Source organism: Ipomoea nil, unplaced genomic scaffold (assembly GCF_001879475.1).
Source record: "Ipomoea nil cultivar Tokyo-kokei standard unplaced genomic scaffold, Asagao_1.1 scaffold3321, whole genome shotgun sequence".
Lineage (NCBI taxonomy): Eukaryota > Viridiplantae > Streptophyta > Magnoliopsida > Solanales > Convolvulaceae > Ipomoea > Ipomoea nil.
In genome coordinates, this window is record NW_017619749.1 from 2,598,929 (window position 1) to 2,609,476 (window position 10,548).

The 10,548-nt window shown below is 37.8% G+C and overlaps 2 protein-coding genes across 2 annotated transcripts; both read right to left on the reverse strand.

Moving 5' to 3' along the window:
* Nucleotides 1–3,816: 3,816 nt before the first annotated feature.
* On the reverse strand, nucleotides 3,817–7,315 carry LOC109170518 (receptor-like protein kinase HAIKU2). The gene is made up of 2 exons (XM_019319671.1): nucleotides 4,505–7,315; nucleotides 3,817–4,221 (listed from the first exon to the last, which is right to left on the reverse strand). Exons 1-2 carry the CDS (start codon nucleotides 7,065–7,067, stop codon nucleotides 3,869–3,871), a joined length of 2,916 nt encoding a protein of 971 aa, XP_019175216.1. The 5' UTR covers nucleotides 7,068–7,315; the 3' UTR covers nucleotides 3,817–3,868.
* Nucleotides 7,316–9,228: 1,913 nt separating this feature from the next.
* On the reverse strand, nucleotides 9,229–9,954 carry LOC109169796 (protein DOG1-like 4). Its single transcript, XM_019318686.1, has one exon. It carries the CDS (start codon nucleotides 9,952–9,954, stop codon nucleotides 9,229–9,231), a length of 726 nt encoding a protein of 241 aa, XP_019174231.1.
* Between the last annotated feature and the right edge of the window lie 594 nt (nucleotides 9,955–10,548).

The window sequence follows — 10,548 nt, forward strand, 5'->3', positions numbered from 1 at the left end:
GGAGATGGACACAAGAATAATGTGTATCTTTGCAATAAAGATGCTAGCTTTACACATTTATACCCAACTAGCTTAGTGCAGAGCTGTAGAGAATAACATCAACTTATATAATTAAACCCCCTTTATACTGATTGAGATGTCTCAGTAATCCTTCTTTAATTTCTTCTTCCATAATCTCAACCTTTTCCCTAAACCGCCCGTTGGGTAGCGGCTCGAAGACCAGAGTCCAGCATCCCGCCATCGAAACGTAGCGCTGATGACTGCTTAGCAGTTAAGTTTTTGGCGTAGTGGTAAGCGCTGGATCCTGACACTGAAGTTCAAGGCCTCAGATCCCCAGAAACATATGTTAAACCTGCAGAGAACCATTAATGTGCAATCCAACTATCAGTTTAGGCTTTTAGTTGAGATGGAGCACATGCTTCAATTCCCAGAAACATATGTTAAACCTGCATGTTTTCTATACTTTCCTTAATTGTCTGTCCCATTCATTATCCCATGTCATGCATTGCCTTTAAATCTTCCTTTGAAATAATGGTAGTGGTTTTCCTAGTAGCAGATTGGTGCAACGACGACAAGTATGTTTGCCTGATCCAAAACAACAGTTTTTCCCCATTTTCTGTCACTCAAAGCTGTCTGTATGTAACATGCTGCTTTTTAGTGACAACAAAGTTAATCTATCCATCAAACCTTTTAATTTGTGTACTCATCTGATCCTTTCTGATCTTATCTACCTGCGCTATACATGATGATGATGATAACAATGTAAGTGCAGTAATTATTAAAGTCGATCACTTAACATTCGTCGCGTCACCTGTGCTTAGTAACAACAAATTTAAGGTTATATATGTTGATTGAGGTTGTTCGTTGTCTCAAGTATGTGCTGTCATGCATTCTTGGGGGAGCAGCCAACCTTCTGACCCTGGTCGAAAAAGAATTATAAAAAGATGATTAAACCAGCTTAATTAAGTTATCTATAACTGACTGATTATATTCATCGTTCTTTAAGCTGTTAGTGGTCAATCTTGACTTTAGTTGTTAGCCAGGCCAAAAGACCTTTGCATATATATGTTGTTGTTGAGGATGACCAAAGCTTCATAGAGATTATAATATGGATTTGCACAGCCTAAAAAGAGAATGATGAAGCCATAATGGGAATATCTATTGGATAAGGAACTGCTTTGTGAAAGTGGAAGTGAAAGATGCCCACCCTGCTTATAAATTCTTGATGTTAATTCCATCCTGCAGCTATAATAAAGTGGGATGAGAATAAATATAAAATACCTTAAAATTTTCATAAGAAAATTTACTATTGATATTAATTTCATTTTGTAACTTAAATAGATTGAGGATAAATATACGATATCTTAAAATTTTTTATAGGAGAAACATGTTCTTAATATTAATTTCATCTCCGAAATAAAAGTGGGTTAAGGATAAATATAAAATATCTTAAACTTTTTATGAAAAATACATATTTGTTGTATTAATTTTATTCCTCAATTGTAAGGCGGACAGAAGATAAATATAAAATACTTTAAACTTTTTACAAACATATTTTTTATGTTAAGTCCACTCTATAACTTTAAGGTGGGACTCGGAGAAATATAAAATGTCTTGAAGTTTTCACAATATATCCTTGGTGTTAATTACATTCCATAATGGTAAAGGAGATCGGGAATGAGTATAAAATATAACTTTTTACGAAAAGATACATTCTTGGTGTTAATTTCATTCTATAAGAGTAAAGTGGGTTGATGATAAATATAAAACGCTAAGCTTTTTATGACAATCGTTATGCCATGGAACCGTGTTCACCATCCATGGTGAATACAATTCTAACGGTGTTAGTGCACCGTTATCTTTTTTTTTTTCCCTTAATTAATCGCGTGACTGTTCTTCTTCATTTTCACATTTTGCGATTTCACTTTAATTTGAGGTGAGCAATGATTTCGGACATTCATAAATTATGAATCCATGCCTGCACATTCACTTTAGAACCATGCCTACACATTCCCGTCCGAAACCATGGTTGCTCCTCTGTAGCGCAAGTTTCTTCAACATTCATAAATTATGAATTTTCTGTTATGAGATTATGAATTTTCTGTAAATTCATAATCTCATAACAGAAAATTCATAATTTAATAAATGTTTTTCTTTTATGCGATTATGCATTTTCTGTTATGAGATTATGAATTTACAGTACATTCATAATCTCATAACAGAAAATTCATAATCTGACCAAACGCGTGCCGTTAACATCACATTCGCAATTTTTTTTTTTTTTTTACGTAAAAACGGTGCCGTTTGGATCCGTGTTCATCATTCATGGTGAACACGTTTCCAGGGCATATTTTACCTTTTTATGAGAAGACATATTATTAGTGTTAATTTCATTTTTTAATGGTAAGGCGGGTTGAGGATAAATATAAAATACTTAAATTTTTTTACGAGAAGATAAATTCTTAATATTAATTCCATTCCACATGACATTTCAATGATGCGATTGAGAGAGAATTAATGTATTGTCTTTGTGACATGGGAATCACGATTAGATGTTGATTATAACATTTTACGTTACGCCGGGTCGCAGAGCATGCTATTCTGATTTCTCTCTTTTTTCAGATTATTCTGATTTCTCCTTTTTATTTTTTTTTTAGTGATGAGGAAAATTCACAATCAATATTTGTTGATATGTACTGAGTAAATTCTACTCTTTTAGCCAAGCATATTGGGCTTAAATAACAATTCTGTGACTTTTCTTGAAGGAAGGTCATAGGATCAAATTCCAGTGATGGGATATTGACTCTTTAAACATCAATAGTTTCTCTTTTTTGAGTCATTCCTTTCGAGGTGATTCTGATTTTTGTCTTGTCAATTTGTAATCATGCTTTGGAATATAATACAAAAATTAATTCCATAATGGAGTTGGCATCCTCCCATAGTGAGCCTTTTTAATTTATTTTAATCGTTGGCATCTTTGGGTTATTCCATGAAATCCAACCAAGGAGGGCATATATCCATCCAAAGTGAGATAAAGATATACAAAGATTACAAATTTCACCTGAAACCACTGATAAATAGTATGAACTCCTGTTGTTGATGCTAGGGTTAGGGTCTATAAATGAATCCTTAGTTGAGCTCGTCACACAAAATATTGTCTAATATAGTTACAATTCATGTGAAATTTGCTAGCTATTATATAAGATTAAATAGGAATATGTCTATTATCCTTATTTTGCATGGGCTTTATTTGTATGTCTGTGCTTCCTTTTTGTATGGGCTTTGCCTTTTCTTTCATTATCAATAAAATTTCATTTTAATAATAATAATAATAATAAGTCTAAAGTCTAAACCATTCAAAGCAAAATTGTACCAAAATTTTTTTAAAAATCAAAATGATAAAATTTAAATAGAAAATCTATTATTATTGGTGGGTTGAAGGGCAACCTCTAAATTATTAGCCCGTCCCTATTTCATTAAGTGACTAGACGAGTTGGGTCACTAGGCTAAACTTATGTTGACAAGTCTATAGAGATGGGAGAAATCATTAGGAAAGAATAAAATAGAAGGGGAATGCAAAGAAGTAAAAGAAAAGAAAAGAAAAAGTTATTTATCATAATTCAAAGACAATATAGTAACTAGTTAAGAGGCTTATTGTTTTTAAATGTGTGATTGAGTGACTGGAGCATGACTCTTGTATTTAAACGTTACGAGTTTAATTTTTATTAACTTTTTCTCATCAAGATAGTTGCACAGGATTCAGTTTTTTTTTTTTTTTTTTTTTGAATGATACTGACTCTATTGCACAGGGTTTAGTTTATTTAACTATTATTTCAAAAGTTGATGTCGCACGTTTTATTAATAATTATTAACACTCTTGTTTACAAACAACTACTCCCAACAAATTGCACGGCTGCGCATCCTCCAGCATTTTGACCACAGTCCTCATTGAAGGCCTTAAACTTGGGAGCCTGGCCGTGCACATGACTGCAATCCTTAACACCTTAATGGCATCTTCTTTGTAAGATTGTCGGATTTCTGAATCAACTAGGTTTAACACACTCTCTTTGCTACACAATTTGCTGCTAACCCAGCTCACAATGTCGTTGTTTTCTCCATATTCCGCCTCCGTTGGCCTTTTCCCCAACACGAGTTCCATCAGCACCACTCCGAAACTGTACACGTCGCTCTTCTCATTTACTTTGTTCGTGTACCCATACTCTGTAACCGTAAATCATTACCACATAAGTCTCATGTACATCAACAAAAAATATATATTGTTACGATGGTCGTTTAAGGTTGAAAAATTAAAAAGTGGGGTAATTCCGATCAAGTTAGTCGGTTGACTTAGTCACCATAAAGTTACAAGTTTCACATATAAGCAGTTTATTGGCCAGGCCAAAAGGTAAGACATTCTCAAAGTAGTGATTGTGGTTTATTTCATTACTCAAAAATATTAGAAAAAATGTACAAGACTAACTAATTAGTTGGATTCGACGTTTACCTGGAGCAATGTATCCATGAGTTCCAGCAATGACATGAGTTGAATCGTGAATGGCATCAGGCTGAACTAGCTTTGCAAGGCCAAAATCTGCGATTCTTGATTTCAAGAACTCGTCTAATAAAATGTTACTCGACTTGATATCCCGGTGAATCACCGGGCGGTCACAGCCGTGGTGGAGATACTCCAACCCCTTGGCGGCTCCGACGGCGATATCATACCTCGTCTCCCAATCCAACGCCATTTTCTTGCAGGTGTGCAGTCGATCCCATAAGCTTCCATTGGGCAAGTATTCATAGACCAACAGACTTGAATCCTCGCTGGTAATGCTGCAATACAGTTTAACAACGTTAACATGCCGTATTGAGCTCAATGTTTGGACTTCCGCGTCGAACTCTTTCGATTTCGCCGCACGTTTCCGGAGAATGGGGGTGGTTGTCGCCGGGTTCCTCCGACCATTAACGTCGGAGTTCCATATATGTTTCACCGCCAATTCCGTGCCGTTACCGACCACGACTCTGTATACGTTCCCGGAGCCTCCTTTGCCGATCAAATTGTCTGTTTTGATAGCGTCGAGAATTTCATCTTCTCCGAAGCTTAATATATGGAAAGACTTAATGTTCCAATAAGCTTTCTTTAAAGACAGTTCATGATCATCACTCGGGTTACTATTCTTCTTCTTCAAGTATATGAAACATCCCAGTGAAACGAGGATCGTGATGCAAGCAGCCATCAAGCAGAGCAGAATTGTGTGAAAAACGTTGGACTTATCGAACTCCTTTGAACACCGCCGGAAGTTGTTGATGTTCTTACTGCAAAGATCATGATTTCCGGCGAAGCTGCCATTATAAGCTGCAATGGAAAGAGAATCTGGGATGGGACCTGACAACTGGTTGTTTGAAAGATCAAGGAGGTTGAGCTTTAGAGAAGATAAACTCCCCGGAATTTGCCCTGAGAGGTGATTATCGGACAAGTTTAATGATGTTAGAGTCGGGAGAAATCCGAGCGTTGCCGGAATTGGACCGGTGAGAGAGTTTTTAGCTATGGTTATGTCGCTAAGTTCAACACAGGAGCCCAATGCCTCTGGAATTGATCCAATGAAGTTGTTGTTCTGTAAATGAAGGCTGTCGAGATGATTCAGTTCTCCGATTGTTGCTGGGATTTCGCCGGAGAACTTATTGTTGCTCAAATCAATTGAAACTAAAGAAGAAGCCCCTGAAATTTCCGGCGGCAAATCGCCTGACAATTTGTTGTTTTGAAGAAGCAACTGACTCAACGACTTTGCTCTTCCGATATCAGAAGTAATGGAACCTTCAAATCCATTATTTGAAATATCAATGATATCTGCGTTTGGCAGTGCCCAAATTCCAGACGGAACGGTGCCGGAAAGGGAATTCTTGCTTACCCGGAAACGCCTAAGGGTTGTGCAGTTCACATAGTTATCAGGAATTTCCCCGGTGAAGTTGTTCTGGAGTATCAAGAGATCTCTCATCTTCCCCTGCTTGCACATCTCCGCCGGAATTGGTCCGGTGAATAAATTTTCCGAGACGTCGATGAAATCAAACTCTGCCCACGAGCCCAGCTTTGAAGGGAGCTGGCCAGAGAGGCTGTTGGTGTAGAGAGACAAGTTCACCAGTTTCTTGAACTCCCCCAACTCCGCCGGTACCTCGCCGGAAAAATGATTTTCAAGAAGTTGCAGACTTACCAGTTGGGTCAAGTGCCTGATCTCGGTGAGATCACCGTAGAGATCATTCGTGGAAGCATCTAGAAATTCCAGGTTCGTCAGGTTCCCAAACCCAGCAGGTAGCTTCCCGGTGAGCTCGTTGCTGTAAAGTTCGAGCTGCCATAGTTTCCGAAGGTTCGAAATTCCGGCGGGAATTTCGCCAGAAAGATAGTTCATAGACAGCTCCAAATCGATCAGCTCCGTGAGGTTTCCAATCCCTTCTGGAATCTTCCCTTCCAGACTGCAATTCGATAGATACAGCCAATTGAAACGAGTAAGCTTCGTAATCACTTCCGGGAACAGAGTCTTCTCGAACGGATTATCCCCGATGCTAAGAACCTCCAGCTTCGTAACATTTTCAAGCGAATTCCACGGAAATTTCCCGGAAAATCCGCTGCGATTCATGTACAGATGTGTCAACTCACTGAGCGCCGACATGTCGGGAATCGACCCGGAGAAAAAATTGTTCCCGAGATCCAAATACTTTAGACCAACGCATTTATTCAGTTCGTCGGAGAGCCGGCCGGAAAGTGAGTTGTGCCCGAGAGCCAGCTTCTCCAAAGAGCCCAGAGAGCAAATTGAATCAAATGGAATAGACCCGAACAGGCCTTGGCCGGAAAGCTCGATCTCTCTGACTGAACCATCGGAGTTGCAGGTAATTCCGGCGAAAGTACAGAGCGGGGTACTAGAATTCCAGTTATCGAACACGCTGTTTCCGGCGTTCTGGAAGGAGGCCTTTAACGTTAGAAGCGATTGGAGCTCGTCGGAGCTGGCAACGAAGAAGAATAAGGTAAAGAAAGATAGGAGAGAAAGATTTGGCCGGAAAAGTTCACCCGCCGCCATCTCTGACGGTTTAGTTTGACGAGTAGAGAAAACTTGGTCTTCGGAGTGTGGAAAAGACGGGCTAGAAGAAACCCAAATTGAGAACGGTGCAGATCATACTCCCATTTCCTTTCACTTTCCTCAGTAATTTTCATGTGAAGAAATCCCATGGCTGCTGTCGGCCGGTGGTTGAGAAGACTAGAAGAGAAAACCAAGTTTGTTCACGGAAGCTTCAAACAAAACCGCCGACTTTGACCCTTTGAACCAGCTACGTGGATTTTCTTGGATTATCTGACATCAAATCATTATATAAAAACCCAAACCCTTATCTGTTTTTTTTTTTTTTTTTTTTCTCTTAAATAATTTTCGTCAATGATAAGGTGTCGTCGGGCTACTTACTTAGTAAGCAAATAAAACATGCCACACAAATTTGGAGTATAAGTTTTTTTTTTTTTTTTTTTTTTTTTTTTTTTTTTTTTTTTTTTAACGTCCTTATAAGTTTGTGTGGATTCATATGGTGAAACTAGCTCTAAATAGTGAGTGAAGTATGACTATTGTATTAAAATTAAATAAATTTAATTTTGTCAACACATTTTCAATCGAACTTGTCACATATGATTTTTCTAATGTGACTTCCTTTGTTACAATTCACATACTAATAATAATAATAATAATATAGCCGTGACAACTTTTATTTTTTTAAAAGGACAAAATTTATTATTAATTATAATAAATATGCAGTAATGATACATTGAATAGAGTGTGTGACTTAATCAGAGGAATGATTCTTTAGCAAAATGCATGACAACTTGACAAGTATATAATAAACCATGGATAATATTAGTTATCCATAGGGAAAAGAAAAAAAAAAAATTACACAACATCATACAGAGTATAAATATTATGCAAGTTGTTTGTCGATTTATGGTATAAAACTAGAAAATTCAAACAAACGATTTAAATGAGTTAAATGGGAGCATAATAGAGTAATAGATTTTCTTACCAGAAATTCAATTGGACATGCACGTAGTTTTTTTCTTCTTTTTTTTTTTTTTTTTTTTTTTTTTTTTTTTGAAAAATATGTGGTTCTTCATTAGAAATAAGCTGAAATAATGACAGGTGGAAGAAGATCCCAATACGTAGCAGCAGGTTGCTGGTATGCACGTAGTTATTAAGCCTTGGTCGACAAAATATTATAAAGAGGTAAATCAACTTAGATTGTTCATAGACCGACTCAAATTAATAATGCTTAAATTGATATTTTTAGTTTTACTACGGGTAATCCAACAAGAATCCTGAAATAAAATATAAATATGACTTAGGAAATACATAGAGACGTAGCAAATTTTATATGAAAAATTACAGACTTTTTGTGTGGTGTAACACCAAAATTTCACCATAATTTTTTGAAGTGTGGTACATACACATTATAGTGGACTAGTGGACTTTGGTCTGTGGAGTTGTATAGACTATAGACTATTCAATTAAGTGGATTACTAGACTTTGGTCTTGTGGAGTTGAATATTGCTTCATATGATGGGCTGGGCCAGTCACGAAGTTGCACGCTTTGGGTTCTTAATAAACATAACATAACTAAGCTTTATTCCTTAAGCTCCATAAACTAAAATATTGAATCGATATTGACCTTGTAAATTTATGTTCTGAAAATAGTGATCGAGTGAATAAAGTATGATTCTTATACCAGTTATTGTTTGAGTGTCCATTAATCTCTCATACTCATAATCACTATCTGAAAGTATACATTGAGACTACATATAATAAGTAAATTGCACTAAAAAATATACTATGCAATAAAGGAAGTACAAGAATCATGTTTATCTATTCAGCCACCACTTCAGGAGTTTGGGGTTGAAACACATATTATTACTCCATATAATAATAAATTGTACATGTACTTAAAATTCTGATCCTGTAATTAAATTATTATTAGCAAATAATTAATCAGTAGACTGATCACTGATACATGGAGAAGTTGTTTGGGTGGACGCGGACACAACGACGACAAAAATAGGTAATCGTATAACCAAATATTTAAAATAAAAAATAGTTTTTTTTTATTATATAAACCAAAATAGTTAAGACTGTATGAGTCAAAAACGACAATTTCATCGACTCTTCGATTTCCATAGATTATTCCGTTACATCATAATAATGTAACATTTCAAAATAAATTATTCGTTAATGTTGACGTGGCCTCACGCTGAGAATCATTGTACAAACCCCACCTTCTGGCCTCGCGTTGAAACCTCATCACCGCCGTCAGGAACTTGACAGCCTGTTTGGGGTTCAAAATCTCCAGAATTTTGGACGCAGTGGAGCCGCGAAGCGCGTCGGCGTTTCCCATCAGTCTCCCCATTGACTGCTTCAAATCTCCCATGACGGCGTCGAGCTCCGACACCTCGCCGTCAACCAGCTCCTCCGCTCTCTTCAACAGCCCCAAAATCGGCGGAGCCGCCACCGTCTCCTGAGCCGACGCCATGGCCTTAGAAATCGCGTTCTCCACCCTCGCCGTCTCCGCCCTCAGCATTCCCACCTTGCACCGCTGCTCCTCCGACAACGCCCCTTCCATTGAGCTCTCCACCACCCAGAACAGCATTGACGGCTTGAAGCCGGAGAGCCAGAGGAACGACTGCTCCAGCCGGCTCATCCACGGCGACGCGAAAAACACGAAAACATCCTCTTCCGCCGCTTTCGTCTTCTCCGCGTAGTATTCCTGGTAATGGGCTAAAACCCGACCCACCAACCCACCGCATTGTTCACGATCATCATCCGCCGCCGCCGCCGCCGCCAAGAAGGACTCAAGCTGCTCAAAGATGGCGTCCTGATTCATCAGCCAGCCGTGGTAGAACGCAGTGAAGTCTTCTCCAACAATGGAAGAAGAAGACATTGTTTCTGATCGATGACTTTCAAGCTAGCTCGCGCTCTCATCCACATATACTTATATATACTATAAACAGAGCAGGTAGCTTAAAGGGATGCTGCGCTGCGGTTTCAATTCCCTCACTCAAAAAAATGAATATATTATATTCCTTTAGGCGGCGGGATAAACAAACGTTTTCGATTCTTTGCTTTTCCATGCACGTGCATATTATATCAATTGGGAGCTGATCAGGAAGATGATACTGAAGGCGCCGGAGTTTCTTCAGTGGTAAGCATGTAAATATAGCGGCAAGTGGCAACCCATGGGCGGTGGCGGCGGCTGAATGTATATATACGTTAATGTATATAATAATAATTTCCCAATTTTATATTATTGATGTCAACGCGAACAAAACACGGGATGCAAAACCTATGAACTAAGTAGTCTTATTAGTATTCGGATTTTTTTTTTTTTTTCGGGTTTCAATTTTTTATTAAAATTGAAGGATTTTTGCAGCTGAGCATTTATCAGTCCATCAACTGATGAAAGAAGCTAAGTCGGCTACCAGTTGGAAACTCCATATGCTGATATGCTGTTGAATTTAGTTTTTAGAAAAATATT

Bases quoted from the DNA above. Each gene is read 5' to 3' on its own strand.
- LOC109170518 (XM_019319671.1), bottom strand. From the start codon at position 7,067: ATGGCGGCGGGTGAACTTTTCCGGCCAAATCTTTCTCTCCTATCTTTC. The intron at 4,222-4,504 runs GTAAACGTCGAA...TTACGGTTACAG, and splicing joins TCATGGATACATTGCTCCAG to AGTATGGGTACACGAACAAA.
- LOC109169796 (XM_019318686.1), bottom strand. From the start codon at position 9,954: ATGTCTTCTTCTTCCATTGTTGGAGAAGACTTCACTGCGTTCTACCAC.